The following is a 21360-nucleotide window of genomic DNA, read 5'->3' as shown; positions in this document are numbered from 1 at the left end:
CAGAAATGCGGCCTTTATGATATCTCTGTGTAATACTTGCTATGCAGAGGTATAGCTGTGATGCCTTTATGGTATATTACTCACGCTTATAAATCTTCATTGTTTGTTAGGTGCAATCTGTATGCCTGAGCAGCCACGTGGCTATGCCATTACACCTTATAGACTTTTCATAATGGGCGTGTGGCAAAATTGTTACACACAACGTTCCAGAATATTACCTACTGCGATCTAAGACAGTCCCTTCTCTTCAAAGAGTGTCAGGTGAAACCGATCATGGCTTGTGAGTTGATTTCCTCGGCTTTGACACCCAAGCTCACTTAACATGCGGCCATCACAGACGGAAGCCGGATCCGCCCCCCTATACTATATACTTTTTATTTGTATTAGTTTGAAAAATGATCTAGTATTGTGAATATTATTCTCTCAATGAATCTCAAGATCTGTATCACTCAATGGAAGATGAGAATGAAGGGGATTTATTATTATTATTATTATTATTATTATCATCAGTTATTTGTAGAGTGCCAACAGATCTTTCTAATTATGTAATCCATTCAAGTTAAACGTCAGATTCCATATGTTAATTGTTATTTATTTGCAAAGACCTGCTTCAAATATATAGCTTTTTTAAAAATGTTTTCAAGTGATTTTTTTTGTCTGTACTTTTATGAAGTGCAGTGCTTCGAGCATTATTTTGTCCAACACAAGTGCATATTCTGTTACAAATTGCAAGTAAAATAGAACAGTACAGTAGCATGATCAAAATCAATAAATATTTCATTGATAAGATACAAAAATGAATAATGTTTAAAACATGATGTATCTCCTATTAACAATACAAACAAAAATGCAAATTCTTGCAAAATCTTGAATAATTCTTCTGTCCCTGTTTCATATTATTTATCAGTGACCCTTTCTTTGCAGTGGTATGCAGAGATAACAACTATTGACACAATTATTGATTCTGGTGCAGTTGGCTTTTTTCTGTATTCTATTCTGGCAAGTAAAATCAAAATCCTTCTGCAATCAAATGTATGTGTATGTACATACAGATACATACATAGAATATTATACATACATAGAATATTATACATACATAGAATATTATACATACATAGAATATTAAACATAGAATTTGACGGTAGATAAGAAACAAAAAGGCCCATCAAGTCTACCCATATTACACCTTACATTTTTTCTTATGCATGTCCCAGGCATTTTAAAATTCTTTACAGTCTTTGGGCTCGTTTCCATTGAGCTGTAATTTGGTTTGTGTGCACTTGCAAACCGTTAAATAAGCTGTCGGAAGCAATATCGTTCACTGACTGCTTCTAACGGCACATTATAACTCAATTTCGGCAACCGGACTCCGGCTGCCAAAAACATTATCGTGTCCCATACAAAGTATCAAAACCCGCTAATATTTAAATTATACCCGGTTTCCAAACCGTTAATACACTATTGTAGGCTGCCGATACAGTAACAAAAATTACACACAGCGCAACTAGGTGTAAAACAGGAAAAAGGTGCTCTTTGAGACCTTTTTCCCATTGAAATCTAACCGACACGTCCAAACCCCTCTATACGCCATGGGGCATGGCGGATTAGAGGTTAATAATTTTAATAGCTAGTTTGCGTTATGGGGCATTACGGATTAGGGTTTATTAGTTTTAATAGCTAGTTTGTGTTGTGGGGCATGGCGGATTAGGGGTTAATAACTTTGATATATACTTTGCAATATGGGGGTTGAAGGATTAGGGGTTAATAATTTAATAGATACTTTGCGATGTGGGGGTTGGCGGATTAGGGGTTAATACATTAGTTATTGCGGTGGGGGTTTGCGATTGAGAGGTAGATATTGCACATGTGTTAAGTGTTTTATTTTATTTTAACCTCAAGCCACAGGGAAAATATATGCGCCACACTTGTATGCAGCGCCGTATATACGATCAAGTGTAGTGTATGGTCGGGTTACCATAGTAGCCCATTAATGTTTTAGAAAGCTTACATCGGGTGGAAGCGTTAACACAATGCTAACTTTCACCTACACGAAAAGAGGGACCGCAAGCAAAGTGGAAACTTTTCAATGGAAACCTGGTACTAAAATGGAGCCGTAATTACTTTTAGCTGTCGGCCTCTTCAGTAGCTTACGGCTTAATGGAAACGAGCCCTTTGTGTTTACCACCTCAATTGGAAGTTTGTTGCATGAATCCACCACCCTTTCTGTAAAGAAATGCTTCCTCACATTTCTTCTGAATCTGCTACCCTCTAATTTAAAATTGTGACCCCTTGCTTTGGCATTTATTTTTTGTTGAAAATGCTTTCAGCTTCCACTTTATTAAGTCCCTTCATACATTTGAAGGTTTCTATCTTGTCACCTGTTTCCCTTCTCTCCTCTAAGCTGTACATATTTAGGTCATAGGGACATATTTAACAATGTACAAGCGCACATCAATATTTAACAATGTCCGCCGCACATCGACAAATATCACCAGCATACGCTGTCAGCATTTATCATTGCACTAGCAGTTCTTGTGAACTGCTGATGCAATGCCGCCCCCTGCAGATTTGCGGCTACTAGCAGGGGGTGTCAATCAACCAGATCGTATTCGATCAGGTTGATTTCTATTCGCCGCCCCAGAGCAGGTGGACAAGTTATGGAGCAGTGGTCTTTAGACTGCTGCTTCATAACTTCTGTTTCCGGTGAGCCTGAAGGCTCGGCGGAAACAAGGGGCATCAAGTTCCATATGGAGCTTGATAAATATGCCCCATAGAGTCTTTTTTTGTACACTTTATATTTTAGACTGTGTACTATTTTAGTAGCCCTCCTTTGGACAGTTTCTAGTTTATTTATATCTTTCTAAAGATATGGTCTCCAGACCTGTACACAGTATTCCAGATGAGTCCTTACTAATGATCTGTAAAGTGTCATAAGAACTTTGCTATATCTACTTTACTAATACCTCTACCAATGCAACCAAGTATTTGACTGGCCTTACTGGCTGCACTGCTGCATTGTGTACCAAATCTTAAATAATCTGAAATAATAATTCCCAAGTCCCATCCCTCTTTAGTTACAGTCAATAATGTACCATTGAGACTATAATTGGCCTTTGGGTTTTTGGATCCACTATGCATAATATAGCGCTTGGTAATATTAAGTTTTAGATCCCATTTATTTGTCTAGTGCTCCAGTTTTTAATATCACTGTTAATTTGATCAACCCCTCTTGAATAATCAAATTGTTGTATCATCAGCAAACAAGTAAACTTTCCCCTAAAGCCCACTTTCAACATCACTGATGATTGTTAAACAAAACAGGACCAAGGACTGACACTTGGGAAAACCACTAGTAACTTACCCCTCTTTTGAATTTACGCCATTAATTTAAACCCTCTGCCGTCTATCTTAAAACCAGCATTCTACCCTCTTTGGTAATATGTTTGTTGTGTGGGACAGTGTCAAATGCTTTGCTAAAGTCTAAGGGGCTTATTTATCATGGCCCAAATGTGGCCAGATACATGCCAGAAAGAAGCAGCAGTATTAAGATCGATGCTCCTTTACTCGTACGCCACCTCTGAGGCGATGTACAGCAATAAGCCTGATCACATACGATCGGGTTGATTGACACCCCCCTTGGCCGCAAATATGCAGGGGGTGGCATTGCACAAGCAGTTCACCAATGTTAAATCCTACAGCGGATCATGTCCCTCCGAATCTTAATATATCGGCCCCTAGATATGCAGCATCTACGGCTCCTCCCTGGTCTATTAATTTAGTTACATGGTCAAAGAAATCAATTTGATTAGTCTACCATGATCTTCCAGCAGTGAAACCATGCTGTCCTTTGTCTTCTAAGTTGTTTGTCGGATAGTAAGACACAATATATATATATATATATATATATAATGTTTTTGGGTATAATATCTATCTATCTATCTATCTATCTATCTATCTATCTATCTATCTATATAAATATACACTGTATATATATATATATATGTGTGTGTGTATATGTATAAAAGTGGAGGCGCTCAGATTTACAATATATATTATAAATATATGTATATCAAATATAAGTCTTTTGTTGGTGAATTGTATCACAAGAGTTGAATCAATTGAGGAATTACTGCTTACCAGCTGTTACCTCAATCGTATGAGGTAAGGTGAGTGCCCTGGTTAAAAGGTGATTCGCTGTAAAGCAACTTCTATGTCCTGGTGGTATCCCTGGAGGTCTGTTGTTCAGAATTGATCCTTCCGTTATGGGAATGAAGATCCTGGACTCTCTTTAGATAGAAGAATGTAGACTGTAATCCGTCTTTTTTATCTTTCTTCGATGGTGGTAGGAATACTTGATTCTTGTTAGTGATATCCATTAGAGAGAGGTGCCTTTTGGTGGTGAGATTCCCTGTTCCCTCAGGATGCAGTCAGGACATTTTTCATAAAAGGAAAAAACAGAAGCACATAGCATAATATTGTTTTTACACAAAGTAAATATTTATTAGGTATTGATATGCGCTTACATTAAAATCCCTCAATCAATATGAGGTAAGTTATAGACATGTATACAACATGAGGAGCCGTGTCCTTAGGTGTAGTAGAAATGGTAGTAGTAAAAGGATCCTGGTGCTTGATGGTAATATACCAGTCCAAACTTTAATGGGTGTACTGTGTACCGTCACTGACAGTTGTATAGATAGTGTATATAGTAGTGGTGGGACTAAAAAATCTGCCCACAAAGTTCACAAATATATATATATAAATACAGTCCAGAACAAAGCACTTACATTTGTGTATATTCTGCCGGGGTGCTGATGCATATTAAGCATACAAATCATCCATTAGAGACCACACACACCGGACTTTTTAAAAAACAAATTCCCTTGTTTAATGTGATGTTTTTGGGTCTCCCCTTTTATCAAGCATATATAGTACAAAATTGCAACTCATACCTCCATATATATCCCAACACCACCTTGTTGTACAGCTCTGCAGAATTAGGAACACCTCCAGTGTTCCATCTGTGCAACTGCGCATGCACGATGGTAACTACGGAAGCCTGAGAAGGCCAACTGAAAAAATAAATTTATGTACTGGACACTTTAATCCCTAAAGTGTTAAACACCAAATTTGATTTACATTGCTTTGTGGGAATATTGATATAACATATTAATAGGCTTTCCAGGATTGAGTGGTATAGTATTGGACATTAGTCTTTTTATCTATACATAATTTGCTGTAACTGTATCTGCATTTGATTGTATTGATCATAATGTTTTACTGATTTTCTGATTTTCACATGATTAAATATGAATATTGCATACATATGCTTTTACATGTTTTCATTTACTTAACTGCAAAGGGCTCCAATGCACTTATATATATGACAAAGCCCAATGAAGGCCGAAACGATTGCCTGGGTTGCTGTGTTCCTTATTCAGAGAGGAATTTCCTGGTATTTCGGTGCTGGACTGACCATAATAGGCGGGATCAGACTGATATACTACAGGAAAGTTCTACTACGTGAAAAGCATTACTGGGCTAAAAAGCTGCACCCAGGTGGAAAATCGCCATAGAACAGGCGGAAAGGGATTTGGGAGTAGTAATAGCTAGCAAGCTAAAGATGGATGCACAATGCAGGGCAGCGGCTTTAACGGCTTATAAGATACTAACATGTATTAAAAGAGGCATTGATTCAAGAGAGGAAAGCATAATTCTGTCACTATTTAAATCCCTGGTAAGACCTCACCTTGAGTATGGAGTGCAGTTCTGGGGACCAATTGCAAAAAAAGATATAGCATAACTAGAAAAAGTTCAGAGAAGGGCCACAAAGTTAATAAGGGGAATGGAGAATTTAAGCTATGAGGAGAGGCTAGCCAAACTGGGTCTGTTTTCCCTTGAAAAAAGGCACTGAGAGGTGACATGATTACTTTATTTAAATATATTTAAGGTCCATATACAGAGATGGCAGAAGCTCTGTTTTTTCCAAGAAAATTGATCGCGACAAGAGGTCACAATTTAAGGTTGGAGGAAAGCAGATTTAATCTCCTTGCAACAGAAACGTTTTTTTCACTGTAAGAGCAATAAAATTGTGGAACTAATTACCAAAGGAGGTAGTGAATGCCAATACCCTAGATACATTTAAAAACTGTTTGGATACATTTCTGGCTAGAAACAAAATTCATGGATATGATTGCTTGTGTTAAATGGGTGGGATTAATTTAAGCTCAACTGGAGCTTTTTTTTTTAGTATATTAGATTTGTATAGGTTGAACTCGATGGACTTTTTTCAACCTCATCTACTATGTTACTATGTATATGTGGGTACATATGAATTTATGTGTTTATATGTGTATATTTGTCTCTAAATACATATATGCACTTATAAATAAATAAGTCTGTACAAACTTATATGTGTATATTTACATTTTCAACCTCTCCCTCAGCACCGGTATATTTCCCTCATCGCTGAAACATGCACTGGTCACACCTATCCTCAAAAAACCTTCCCTCGATCCTACCTCCCCATCCAACTACCGCCCTATTTCCCTCCTCCCTCTTGCCTCAAAGCTTCTCAAAAAACTAGTATATGCACGCCTATCCCATTTCCTTACGTTAAACTCCCTTCTTGACCCACTGCAATCTGGATTTCGTCCCCATCACTCCACAGAGACAGCTATTATTAAGGTTACCAAAGACCTACTTACAGCAAAATCAAAAGGCCACTTCTATCTGCTTATCCTCCTTGATCTATCCGCAGCCTTTGACACTGTTGACCACCCTCTTTTGCTCCAAACCCTCCAATCCTTCGGCATCTGTGACACAGCCCTTTCGTGGCTCTCTTCCTACCTGTCAAGCCATACCTTTAATGTAGCCTTCTCTGGGGCCTCCTCTGCTCCGTCACCACTTTCTGTCGGAGTATCGCAAGGCTCTGTCCTCGGTCCCCTTCTCTTCTCAATCTACACGTCATCACTAGGTTCCCTAATAAAGTCCCACGATTTCCAATATCATTTGTATGCCGACGACACCCAAATCTACTTCTCTGCACCAGACCTATCTCCTTCCTTGCTAACCCGTGTCACTAACTCTCTTTCTCACATCTCTTCCTGGATGTCCTCTCACTACCTCAAGCTAAATCTCTCCAAAACTGAGCTCCTCATTTCCCCCCTTCTTCAAAAATCTCCACCCCCAATCTCTCTATAACTGTCGACAACTCCATCGTTACCCCTACCCCGCATGATGTCTCGTGGTCACATTTGACTCAGATCTTTCTTTCACTCCTCACATTCAGTCCTTGGCTAAAGCCTGCTGCTTCCACCTTAAAAATATCTCTAAAATTATACACTTCCTTACACAAGACACAACTAAGATTTTAATCCACTCTCTCATTCTTTCCCGCCTCGATTACTGGAACTCTGTCCTCTCTGGTCTCCCCACCTGCCACCTAGCTCCTTTACAATCCATAATGAATGCCTCTGCCAGACTCATCTTCCTTACATGTCGCTCTTCATCTGCTGCTCCTCCCTGCCAATCCTTTCACTGGCTTCTTCTTGCCTCTAGGATCAAACACAAAATTCTCACTCTGACATACCAAGCCCTCAACTGCACTGCTCCCCCCTATATCTCAGACCTTGTCTCCAGATACTCTCCCTCCCGTCCCCTTCACTCTGCTCATGACCTCCTACTCTCCTCCTCTCTGGTTACCTCATCGCACTCCCGTTTACAGGACTTCTCCAGACTGGCTCCCATCTTGTGGAACTCTCTGCCTCTCCCCACAAGACTCTCCCCTAGTTTTGAAAGCTTCAAGCGCTCCCTAAAGACTCTACTGTTCAGGGATGCATACAACCTATGCTATCCTTACTTTATACCAGTTCCACTCCTCGATTGCTATCCCCTGAACCCCCTTAGCATGCAAGCCTAAGAGTCCAGCTGTTTGTAGATAACCTTCTTAAGAGCTGATTACAACAGTGCAACTGTTGGCAGGGCCCTCTACCCATTTGATCCCTATAATTGTTTTGTTGTACTCCCCCTTTGTTTATAGCGCTGCAAAATCTATTGGCGCTCTACAAATAACCGATAATATTAATAATAATATATATACATACATACATATACATCTTTAGATATGTATATGTATGTATCTCAATGCTAAAGCCTTTTGCCTGTCTTTTTTTTTCTAACAGCTGAGACCTTATATCTTTCACCCTTTATAACATTTGTGTGCAATATATTTTTTTAAATCATTTTTATTAGATGGTGTTATTATGAGTGTAACTGTACTTTGTATTGTATTCTTGATGTGTTTTGTGCAACTTTTTTGTTTTGCAAAACAGTTAACCAGGTGCAGTAATCATTCTAGCTCAAGTGATCACATTTACTTTCACTGGTAATATGAGCGGTAAACCCGACAAGCACAAACACCCGCAATAAACCCCTTATCGCTTGTGCGTAACTGTTAGCGCTCCACTCGCAATCTGGCCTATAGTGCTTTTTTTAGCATTTATCTATTATTCATTTAAATATCTAGGGCTATATTACAAGTAGAGCGCTAATTTATCACGCGTCGTAAAGGGCAAATTCCCCAGTTTACGGGCGCTCGATAAATAATCAGCCATTACAAGTGGCTGGTTATTGCTACTGCAAGCTCCGAAAATTAGCGAGATATCAGATCTCTAGTTAATTTTCCAAAAGTGCCCCAATTGCCCCCAAACTTAAGTGTAGTGTAGTTTTTTATTTTAATTTTTTTTAGTATTTTTTTATTTAAAAAAAAAAAAAAAAATGCACAAAGCAGTTTTTAGGGGTTAAAGTAAAGCCTTTACATTGCGATCTATGGGGAACTGTGTGTTCTCTATAAATTAAATTATATACACCTATAAACACACACACATATATAGGTCAGAAAAAGGGACGTTTGTGGTCCCGAAACGTCACAATAAAAACGGTTTGTCACTGATGTCCAAAGTTCAGTGAGTGCTTTTTCATAGAATCTTTATATACCTGGCAACAGCACCCTGGCAAGTTGAAGTTGGTTGGTGAGAGTGCATACACTATACAACTTTTATATATATATATTCATTTTAAATCTGCTGCCCATCACTATGCGACTTACCCCCTTTGCTGCACTAGGTTCTCATGCCGTGTCTCATGGCATGAGAACGAGGCTCCCATTGGAGCCTATGGAAGTGCACAAGTGGAGCGCAGATATCACGCTCGCAAAAGCACAATTTTGCGCACCGCTCTTAATCTGGTCCTTAGTTAATAAAATTACTAAATGGATTGTTATTTTAAGTAGTAAATAGTGTGTTTTTTTAGTTTTGACTGTGTCCTTAGAGACATCATTATTTTTTTAATTTTTAAAAATGTGAACATTTAAGATGCACATCCCAAATACCAGAACTGCTTCTAGAAAAGTCATTTGTATTATGTTTACTTTTTGTCACCTGCAAAAATTGCTTATTAATCCACTGATATATAAATAATCAGGTATTACACTTAAAGGGACATGAAACATTTTTTTTTCTCTTTTGATTCAGATACAGTATACAAATTTAAACAACTGTCCGATTTACTTATATTATCTAATTTGATTCATTCTCTTGGTATTGTTGAAACTATACCTAGGTAATCTCTGGAGCTGGTTGCTAGAATTGGTGACTGCACATATAAACCTCTTGTGATTGGCTTACCAATGTGTTTAGCTATCTCCCAGCAGTGCATTTCTGCTCTTTTAAGAAAGGATACCAAATAATTGATAACATTATTAAATTGGAAAAAAATGTTTACAAATGCATGAATCATGAAAAAAATGGGTTTCATGTCCCTTTAAGAGTAATAATTTCAACTATAGATTTCTTTCATGTAATTAGCAAGAGTCCATGAGCTAGTGACGTATGGGATATACATTCCTACCAGGAGGGGCAAAGTTTCCCAAACCTCAAAATGCCTACAAATACACCCCTCACCACACCCACAAATCAGTTTTACAAACTTTGCCTCCTATGGAGGTGGTGAAGTAAGTTTGTGCTAGATTCTACGTTGATATGCGCTCCGCAGCAGGTTGGAGCCCGGTTTTCCTCTCAGCGTGCAGTGAATGTCAGAGGGATGTGAGGAGAGTATTGCCTATTTTGAATGCAGTGATCTCCTTCTACGGGGTCTATTTCATAGGTTCTCTGTTATCGGTCGTAAAGATTCATCTCTTACTTCCCTTTTCAGATCGACGATATACTCTTATATATATACCATTACCTCTGCTGATTTTCGTTTCAGTACTGGTTTGGCTTTCTACAAACATGTAGATGAGTGTCCTGGGGTAAGTAAGTCTTATTTTCTGTGACACTCTAAGCTATGGTTGGGCACTTTGTTAATAAAGTTCTAAATATATGTATTCAAACATTTATTTGCCTTGACTCAGGATGTTCAACATTCCTTATTTTCAGACAGTCAGTTTCATATTTGGGATAATGCACTTGAATCAATTATTTTTCTTACCTTAAAAATTTGACTTTTTTCCCTGTGGGCTGTTAGGCTCGCGGGGGCTGAAAATGCTTCATTTTATTGCGTCATTCTTGGCGCGGACTTTTTTGGCGCAAAAAATCTTTTCTGTTTCCGGCGTCATACGTGTCGCCGGAAGTTGCGTCATTTTTGACGTTCTTTTGCGCCAAAAATGTCGGCGTTCCGGACGTGGCGTCATTTTTGGCGCCAAAAGCATTTAGGCGCCAAATAATGTGGGCGTCTTATTTGGCGCTAAAAAAATATGGGCGTCGCTTTTTTCTCCACATTATTTAAGTCTCATTTTTCTTTGCTTCTGGTTGCTAGAAGCTTGTTCCTTGGCATTTTTTCCCATTCCTGAAACTGTCATTTAAGGAATTTGATCAATTTTGCTTTATATGTTGTTTTTTCTCTTACATATTGCAAGATGTCTCACGTTGCATCTGAGTCAGAAGAGACTTCAGGAAAATCGCTGTCTGGTGCTGGAACTACCAAAGCTAAGTGTATCTGCTGTAAACTTTTGGTAGCTATTCCTCCAGCTGTTGTTTGTATTAATTGTCATGACAAACTTGTTAATGCAGATAATATTTCCTTTAGTAATGTACCATTACCTGTTGCAGTTCCATCAACATCTAATGTTCAGAATGTTCCTGATAACATAAGAGATTTTGTTTCTGAATCCATCAAGAAGGCTATGTCTGTTATTCCTCCTTCTAGTAAACATAAAAAATCTTTTAAAACTTCTCTTTATACAGATGAATTTTTAAATGAACATCATCATTCTGATTCTAATGACTCTTCTGGTTCAGAGGATTCTGTCTCAGAGGTTGATGCTGATAAATCTTCATATTTATTTAAAATGGAATTTATTCGTTCTTTACTTAAAGAAGTACTAATTGCTTTAGAAATTGAGGATTCTGGTCCTCTTGATACTAAATCTAAATGTTTATATAAGGTCTTTAAATCTCCTGTGGTTATTCCAGAAGTTTTTCCTGTTCCTGGTGCTATTTCTGAAGTAATTTCCAGAGAATGGAATAATTTGGGTAATTCATTTACTCCTTCTAAACGTTTTAAGCAATTATATCCTGTGCCGTCTGACAGATTAGAATTTTGGGACAAAATCCCTAAAGTTGATGGGGCTATTTCTACCCTTGCTAAACGTACTACTATTCCTACGTCAGATAGTACTTCCTTTAAGGATCCTTTAGATAGGAAAATTGAATCCTTTCTAAGAAAAGCTTATCTGTGTTCAGGTAATCTTCTTAGACCTGCTATATCATTGGCTGATGTTGCTGCAGCTTCAACTTTTTGGTTGGAAACTTTAGCGCAACAAGTAACAGATCATGATTCTCATAATATTATTATTCTTCTTCAACATGCTAATAATTTTATCTGTGATGCCATTTTTGATATTATCAGAGTTGATGTCAGGTTTGTGTCTCTAGCTATTTTAGCTAGAAGAGCTTTATGGCTTAAAACTTGGAATGCTGATATGTCTTCTAAATCGACTCTACTTTCCATTTCTTTCCAGGGTAACAAATTATTTGGTTCTCAGTTGGATTCTATTATCTCAACTGTTACTGGTGGGAAAGGAACTTTTTTACCACAGGATAAAAAATCTAAGGGTAAAAACAGGGCTAATAATCGTTTTCGTTCCTTTCGTTTCAACAAAGAACAAAAGCCTGATCCTTCATCCTCAAGAGCAGTTTCAGTTTGGAAACCATCTCCAGTCTGGAATAAATCCAAGCCTTCTAGAAAAGCAAAGCCAGCTTCTAAGTCCACATGAAGGTGCGGCCCTCATTCCAGCTCAGCTGGTAGGGGGCAGGTTACGTTTTTTCAAAAAATTTTGGATCAAATCTTTTCACAATCTTTGGATTCAGAACATTGTTTCAGAAGGGTACAGAATTGGTTTCAAGATAAGACCTCCTGCAAAGAGATTTTTTCTTTCCCGTGTCCCAGTAAATCCAGTGAAAGCTCAAGCATTTCTGAAATGTGTTTCAGATCTAGAGTTGGCTGGAGTAATTATGCCAGTTCCAGTTCTGGAACAGGGGCTGGGGTTTTATTCAAATCTCTTCATTGTACCAAAGAAGGAGAATTCCTTCAGACCAGTTCTGGATCTAAAAATATTGAATCGTTATGTAAGGATACCAACGTTCAAAATGGTAACTGTAAGGACTATCTTGCCTTTTGTTCAACAAGGGCATTATATGTCCACAATAGATTTACAGGATGCATATCTGCATATTCCGATTCATCCAGATCATTATCAGTTCCTGAGATTCTCTTTTCTGGACAAGCATTACCAGTTTGTGGCTCTGCCGTTTGGCCTAGCTACAGCTCCAAGAATTTTTACAAAGGTTCTCGGTGCCCTTCTGTCTGTAATCAGAGAACAGGGTATTGTGGTATTTCCTTATTTGGACGATATCTTGGTACTTGCTCAGTCTTTACATTTAGCAGAATCTCATACGAATCGACTTGTGTTGTTTCTTCAAGATCATGGTTGGAGGATCAATTCACTAAAAAGTTCATTGACTCCTCAGACAAGGGTAACCTTTCAGGGTTTCCAGATAGATTCAGTGTCCATGACTCTGTCTTTGACAGACAAGAGACGTCTAAAATTGATTTCAGCTTGTCGAAACCTTCAGTCACAATCATTCCCTTCGGTAGCCTTATGCATGGAAATTCTAGGTCTTATGACTGCTGCATCGGACGCGATCCCCTTTGCTCGTTTTCACATGCGACCTCTTCAGCTCTGTATGCTGAATCAATGGTGCAGGGATTACATAAAGATATCTCAATTAATATCTTTAAAACCGATTGTACGACACTCTCTAACGTGGTGGACAGATCACCATCGTTTAATTCAGGGGGCTTCTTTTGTTCTTCCGACCTGGACTGTAATTTCAACAGATGCAAGTCTTACAGGTTGGGGAGCTGTGTGGGGATCTCTGACGGCACAAGGAGTTGGGAATCTCAGGAGGTGAGATTACCTATCAATATTTTGGAACTCCGTGCAATTTTCAGAGCTCTTCAGTCTTTGCCTCTTCTGAAGAGAGAATCGTTCATTTGTTTTCAGACAGACAATGTCACAACTGTGGCATACATCAATCATCAAGGAGGGACTCACAGTCCTCTGGCTATGAAAGAAGTATCTCGAATTCTGGTTTGGGCGGAATCCAGCTCCTGTCTAATCTCTGCGGTTCATATCCCAGGTATAGACAATTGGGAAGCGGATTATCTCAGTCGCCAAAGGTTGCATCCGGGCGAATGGTCTCTTCACCCAGAGGTATTTCTTCAGATTGTTCAAATGTGGGAGCTTCCAGAAATAGATCTGATGGCGTCTCATCTAAACAAGAAACTTCCCAGGTATCTGTCCAGATCCCGGGATCCTCAGGCGGAAGCAGTGGATGCATTATCACTTCCTTGGAAGTATCATCCTGCCTATATCTTTCCGCCTCTAGTTCTTCTTCCAAGAGTAATCTCCAAAATTCTGAAGGAATGCTCGTTTGTTCTGCTGGTAGCTCCGGCATGGCCTCACAGGTTTTGGTATGCGGATCTTGTCCGGATGGCCTCTTGCCATCCGTGGACTCTTCCGCTAAGACCAGACCTTCTGTCGCAAGGTCCTTTTTTCCATCAGGATCTCAAATCCTTAAATTTAAAGGTATGGAGATTGAACGCTTGATTCTTGGTCAAAGAGGTTTCTCTGACTCTGTGATTAATACTATGTTACAGGCTCGTAAATCTGTATCTAGAGAGATATATTATAGAGTCTGGAAGACTTATATTTCTTGGTGTCTTTCTCATCATTTTTCTTGCCATTCTTTTAGAATTCCGAGAATTTTACAGTTTCTTCAGGATGGTTTAGATAAAGGTTTTTCCGCAAGTTCTTTGAAAGGACAAATCTCTGCTCTTTCTGTTCTTTTTCACAGAAAGATTGCTAATCTTCCTGATATTCATTGTTTTGTACAAGCTTTGGTTCGTATAAGTCAATTTCTCCTCCTTGGAGTTTGAATTTGGTTCTGGGGGCTCTTCAAGCTCCTCCTTTTGAACCCATGCATTCATTGGACATTAAATTACTTTCTTGGAAAGTTTTGTTCCTTTTGGCGATCTCTTCTGCCAGAAGAGTCTCTGAATTATCTGCTCTTTCTTGTGAGTCTCCTTTTCTGATTTTTCATCAGGATAAGGCGGTGTTGCGAACTTCTTTTGAATTTTTACCTAAGGTTGTGAATTCCAACAACATTAGTAGAGAAATTGTGGTTCCCTCATTATGTCCTAATCCTAAGAATTCTAAGGAGAAATCGTTGCATTCTTTGGATGTTGTTAGAGCTTTGAAATATTATGTTGAAGCTACTAAGTCTTTCCGAAAGACTTCTAGTCTATTTGTTATCTTTTCCGGTTCTAGAAAAGGCCAGGAAGCTTCTGCCGTTTCTTTGGCATCTTGGTTGAAATCTTTAATTCATCATGCCTATGTCGAGTCGGGTAAACTCCGCCTCAAAGGATTACAGCTCATTCTACTAGGTCTGTTTCTACTTCCTGGGCGTTTAAGAATGAAGCTTCGGTTGATCAGATTTGCAAAGCAGCAACTTGCTCCTCTTTGCATACTTTTTGATGTATTTTCTTCTTCTGAAGCAGTTTTTGGTAGAAAAGTACTTCAGGCAGCGGTTTCAGTTTGAATCTTCTGTTTATGTTTTTCATTAAACTTTATTTTGGGTGTGGATTATTTTCAGCAGGAATTGGCTGTCTTTATTTTATCCCTCCCTCTCTAGTGACTCTTGCGTGGAAAGATCCACATCTTGGGTAGTCATTATCCCATACGTCACTAGCTCATGGACTCTTGCTAATTACATGAAAGAAAACATAATTTATGTAAGAACTTACCTGATAAATTCATTTCTTTCATATTAGCAAGAGTCCATGAGGCCCGCCCTTTTTTGTGGTGGTTATGATTTTTTTATATAAAGCACAATTATTCCAATTCCTTATTTTTTATGCTTTCGCACTTTTTTCTTATCACCCCACTTCTTTTCTATTCGTTAAACTGATTTGTGGGTGTGGTGAGGGGTGTATTTGTAGGCATTTTGAGGTTTGGGAAACTTTGCCCCTCCTGGTAGGAATGTATATCCCATACGTCACTAGCTCATGGACTCTTGCTAATATGAAAGAAATGAATTTATCAGGTAAGTTCTTACATAAATTATGTTTTTTGACTATATCATAATGTAAATAATTAGTGCTCTTGTCTAAGAATTTTTATTTATACATTTAAAAATACCCTTCATATTTTTTTCTAGTAAACAAGAATCAAATCTAAAATTCATGCTCATATTGGACAGACGATTGGATACATGGACATCGGTAAAAATAACTCTTCAAAAATTATGTGTAAGTATGAAAACAAAACACCCATAATGCCTCTCCTAAGGAACCTCATGTAGCTAAAAACTCCCCTGACAGTAAAAAATGTTTTGTGAGTTCCATAGAAAGGATATAAAAGTGTAATTTCTATTGAGTTGTAAATATGGTCTTTTTTCCCCCCCACAGGATTAATTATAATGACTAGTGAGATGATAATGTTACAACAGTGATGTTGGTGATTGACATCTTCATTTTCGTATAAAATGATTTACAAAAATCTCCATATAGTTTAAAGGGACATTAAACAATTTGAGATGATAATAAAAAATGATAAATCGTGTTTTTTTTTTAAAAAAAACCTCTGCAATATACTTCATTATTTATTTTGCCCCCTTTTCCTGCAATTCCATTCTGAAATTGTGACCTTTTCAGTTCTTGTTAGAAATGGAAGTGCAGAGCACACAGCCATTGGCTGCACACTCTAGTGACATATTTATAACTGTCCCTAATTGGCCAAAGCAGAGAAGGTAAACTAAGTTACAAAATTGCAGCTTCCATTGTTTTATAGATACATTAATTATTTTCTAGAATTCTTATAAAAAGAGCAAGTTCCTAGAATCCCATACTGTTAAAGGGACACTAAACCCAAATTTTTTCTTTTGTGATTCAGATAGAGCATACAATTTTTAAGCAACTTTTTAGTTTACTCCTAAACTAATGTGAAAAGAGCTGTTTATCTTGGGGCAATGCCCTGCAAAAAGCCCTTTTAAGGGCTACTGGTAGTTTATTCTTAGATTAGGGGGTGTTTTTATTTTGGGGGGGCTTTTTTATTTTCATAGGGATTATGTATAATTTTTAAAAATTTGATGATTTTGTTTTTTATTTTCTGTAATCTTAGATTTTTTTTTATTTTCTGTAATTTTATCTTAAAGGGACAGTCTACACCAGAATTATTATGGTTTAAAAATATAGATACTCCCTTTATTACCCATTCCCTAGTTTTGCATTACCAACACGGTTATATAAATACACTTTTTACCTCTGTGATTGCCTTGTATCTAAGCCTATGCAAACTGCCCCCTTACTTCAGTTCTTTTGACATCCATTTTAGCCAATCAGAGCTGGCTTCCTGGAACTCCACGTGCGTGAGCACAGTTTTATCTATATGACACACATGAACTAACACCCTCTAGTGGTGAAAAACTAGAGAAGAGGCAGCCTTCAAGGGCTTATAAATTAGCATATTAACCTCCTAGGTTTAGCTTTCAGCTAAGAGTACCAAGAAAACAAAGCAAAATTGGTGATAAAAGTAAGTTGGAAAATTGTTTAAAATTACTTTCTCTATTTGAATCATGAACATTTATTTTGGACTAGACTGTCCCTTTAAAAGGACAGTCTACACCAGAACTTATAATTTTGAATAGACTGTCCCTTTAATTAATACTTTTTTTTTTTTTTTTAAAGTAGTGTAAGTTTTTTTTATTTTAATAGTAACTTTAGTGTTTTGTAATTTAGGTAATTTGGGTTCATTTAGGGGGTATTAGGTTAGGGGGATTAGTAATTTAATTAGTTACAGCATTTGTGTGTGGGCTTTGGTGGTTTAGGGGTTAATACTTTAATAGGTAGTTTGTGTTGTTGGCTTTGGCGGTTTAGGGGTTACTACTTTAATAGGCAGTTTGCGTTGTGGGCTTTGGGCGGTTTAGGGGTTAATAGTTTTATTAGGTAGTTTGTGATGTTGGGGTTGGCAGATATAGGGGTTAATACTTTATTTGTAGTTGTGGTGTGGGTTTGATGGCGGATATAGCGGTTAATACACTTTATTAGTTATTGCAGTGGGGGTTGGCGGTTGACAGGTAGATAGATATTGCACATGTGTTAGATGTTAGTTTATTTTTGCAGGCAGTTTCGGGAGTTACGGTGCTCCCATGCTCAGCGCAAGGCCTGCTGCGGCTGCCTTTGTGTGGCGATGTGAAAATGGATGAAAAAGATTTCTCCATTTTCGCCACGTAAGTCCTAGCGCTGAATATTGGATACCGATTTGCTATGTGGTCCCATGTTAACTTATGGGGTGATATTTATCAAAGCCTCAACTTTGTTGCATTCGCTGGGAACCAATATGCTCGCCTAACATCGCCTAACATTGCGGGCGCGTATCTCAGTACGCTCTCCTTATTTATAAAAAAAGCTGGCAAAAAGATGCGCACCAAGTACAGGGCCATGAGCATCGGACTGTTGTTAACTAACAGTCATCGATCCTGCGTCTATTCGGCTTTTTCCCAACTTTATTTATACCCTGTCACTAAATGCCGCCACTATACTAAAAAATTTAACCCCTATCCCGCCACTTCCCAACCCCGCCGCAACCTAAATAAAGTTATTAACCCCTATCCTGCCCCCCGACACCGCCGCCACTAAATAAACATATTAACCCCTAAACCTCTGGCCTCCCACATCACTACCACTAACTAAACCTATTAACCCCTAAACCGTAAGCCCCCCACATCGCCCTAAACTAAATTAAGCTATTAACCCCTAAACCTAACAACCCGCTAACTTTAAATTTAAATTACAACATCCCTATCTTCAAATAAATTTAAACTTACCTGTAGAATTAAAATAAACTATTTTAGACTATTAATTAACCTACCATAACTATTATCCTACAATTAAATTAAACTACAAATTAAATAAACTAAATTACATATTAAAGAAACCTAACCCTACTAAAATTATTTAAATATACAATTAAACATTATTACAAATTACTAAATTACAGAAAAAAACAAACACTAAGTTACAGAAAACAAACAAACACTAAGTTAAATTACAAAAAATAAAAAAACACATTATCAACAATAAAAAAGAATTTCACCTAATCTAATAGCCCTATCAAAATAAAAAAGCACCCCAAAATAAAAAAAAATCCCTAGCCTACAATAAACTACCAATGGCCCTTAAAAGGGCCTTTTGTGAGGCATTGCCCCAAAGATATCAGCTCTTTTACCTGTAAAACAAATACAAACAACCCCCTGCAACAGTAAAACCAACCACCCAACCAACCAACCTCCTCAAAGAAAAAACCTATCTAAAATTATCTAAGCTCCCCATTGCCCTGAAAACGACATTTGTATGGGCATTGCCCTTAAAAGGGCATTTAGCTCTTTTACATGCCCAAACCCTAATCTAAAAATAAAACCCACCCAAAAAAAAATTAAAATAAACCTAACACTAATCCCCGACGATCCACTTACAGTTCTTGAAGTCCAGCTTGAAGGACCCATCCAGAGCCGGAGAAGTCATCATCCAGGCGGCAAGAAGTCTTCATCCAGATGGCATCTTCTATCTTCATCCATCCGGCGCGGAGCAGGTCCATCCTGAAGACATCTGGCACGGAGCATCCTCTTTATATGGTCGTCGCCGTAAACTGGAACTTCAATGCAAGTGATGTCATCCATGATGGCGTCCCTTGCATTCCTATTGGCTGAAAGATTTCAATCAGCCAATAGGATTAGAGCTGCTAAAATCGGAACAGAGGGTAGATTCTTTGATTTTTATATTTAATTTAAATATTTATGGTGCAAATTAATTACTGTGGTACCCCCAGCACAATTTTGTAATTCTTCCATGGATCACCTGATGCATGCCAATCAACCTAATGCTGTTCTTGCATCTAAATGAGTCTGTCCTCACTCTGTTGCTGTTTACAGAGGAGTTTGTCTGTTTGCTCAAGGTTTTAAGGATTTTATGTGCTGTACTGTCTTTGAAATGTTGGCGGCTATGTGTCCTCCAAGTAAGATCTAAGATTAAGAGATCTAAGTTTGACAATTAGCCTTCTGTGGATTTATCTTTCCATTCTGGTTTGCTAAAAGCTAAATCTCCTAAAGATCTTCTAAAGTTTTAGGGCTCAGGCACCTCAGTTTGTCGACTGAAGGTGGTTGTAATTCTGATGAGAAAGAGTCTGCCAACGAGCAAGACTCAGATTCATCATCTTTCATGTTAAAGTTAGCTTGTCTGCGTACATTACTGAAGGAACTATTATGTACATTTAGTGTATAAGATCCAATCTGACTGAGGAAAGATCTGTTTAACAATTGGATCTAGATTTTCAATTCTACTGCTAAAGCTCTTAAAATGTTTTAAAGGACCTGATGCAACTACTGGAATAACCACCAGGGAATGGGCAAGGTCCATCACTTATTCCTGATAATCTAGGGCTTCTTGTATAGACCAACTTTTTCTTTGTGCTGAAATAGTTTGTCTGATCAGATGATTTTTAACTTTGCTTAGGTCTTGTTAAATCTACCAATGCATTCATTTTGTATGCATTTCTTGATATTATAAGTATTAACACCAAAAATATGGTGCTAGCTGTTTTGACCAGAAGGACTATGTGGCTGAAATCTTGGTCAACTAACATGACTTCTAGAACCCGACTTTTAAATCTTCCTTTTCAAGGAAGGATTTTAATTGATCCTCGTCTGGATGCATTTATTTCTACAGAGACAGGAGAGGTAAGGGAACTTTTCATCCTCAGGACAAAAAAAAAGACATAAAAGTCTCCTCTTCTTTACTGAAGACTACCTCTTTCAGAAGTTAATGGAAGTTCTTTTCCACTTGGATTACATCTTTTTTTCAGATGGCCGGGACACAGTCTGTTCAAGATCCCTGGGTATTGAACATTGTTTCCCAGGGATACAGGATAGGCTTCAGATCAGGGTTTCCAAAGAAACCTGTAAAAGCACAAACCTTTTTTTTTAATGTATTCAGTTTCTAGAACTCTTGGGGGTGATGCCAGGTTTCCTATCGGAACAAGGTCAGGGGTTTTATTCCAACCTCTTTATAGTTCCCCATACAGAAGGAACTTTCAGGCCTATTCTGGATCTAAAATCCTTGAACAAGTTTTTTTCAGAGTTCCAACCTTCAAAATGGAAACAATTAGACATAATTCTTCCTCGAATTCATCAGGGCCAATTCATGTCCACCATATATCTGAAGGATGCCTATATTCACTTCCTTATCCATGAGAAAACTTATCAATTTCTCAGATTTGCCTTTCTGGTCAAGCATTGCAGTTTGTAGCTTTACTGTTTGGTCTGGCTACAGCTCACAGAATTTTCACAAAGATTCAGGGAACCCTCTTGTCTGTAATCAGAGCTCAAAGCATTTCTGTGGATTTTTTTCCTAAATAATATCTTGGTTCAAGTTCCATATTTAAATCGAGCAATTTCTTATTTAAACAATATTTTTTATTTCTTCAGCAATATGGAGGGAGAATAGATACTCAAAAGAGCTCTCTAATTTTTCTTAAAGTATTAGCTCATAGATCTTGGTTTTTAAAGAGTAAATATAAATTTAGTGGTGTACATTTCAATCAGGACCCCAAAACTACAGCCCACTTGCCACATATGGTCCTCCATTGGTTTGTGTGTGGTCCACTTATCAAAAATGCAGTTCCATGTTTCTTGTTAAGTCATTAAGCATGTATATATGCAATAAAGTATATGTACAGATCAGTGA

The 21360-nt window shown here is 37.9% G+C and overlaps 1 protein-coding gene across 1 annotated transcript in view; it reads left to right on the top strand.

Annotated features, from left to right (window-relative positions):
• MCF2 (MCF.2 cell line derived transforming sequence) overlaps positions 1-21360 on the top strand; it is a gene marked incomplete at its 5' end in the record, with an annotated part of 268961 nt that overhangs the window by 61657 nt on the left and 185944 nt on the right. The window contains one exon of the mRNA XM_053699244.1: positions 15780-15870. Within this exon, the coding sequence (XP_053555219.1) occupies positions 15780-15870 (91 nt within the window). The remainder of the gene's footprint in view (positions 1-15779; positions 15871-21360) is intronic.

Source organism: Bombina bombina, chromosome 1 (genome assembly GCF_027579735.1).
Source record: "Bombina bombina isolate aBomBom1 chromosome 1, aBomBom1.pri, whole genome shotgun sequence".
Classification (NCBI taxonomy): Eukaryota; Metazoa; Chordata; class Amphibia; order Anura; family Bombinatoridae; genus Bombina; species Bombina bombina.
Note: the sequence above shows the minus strand (reverse complement) of the source record. Positions and strands in the feature narration are given on the sequence as shown.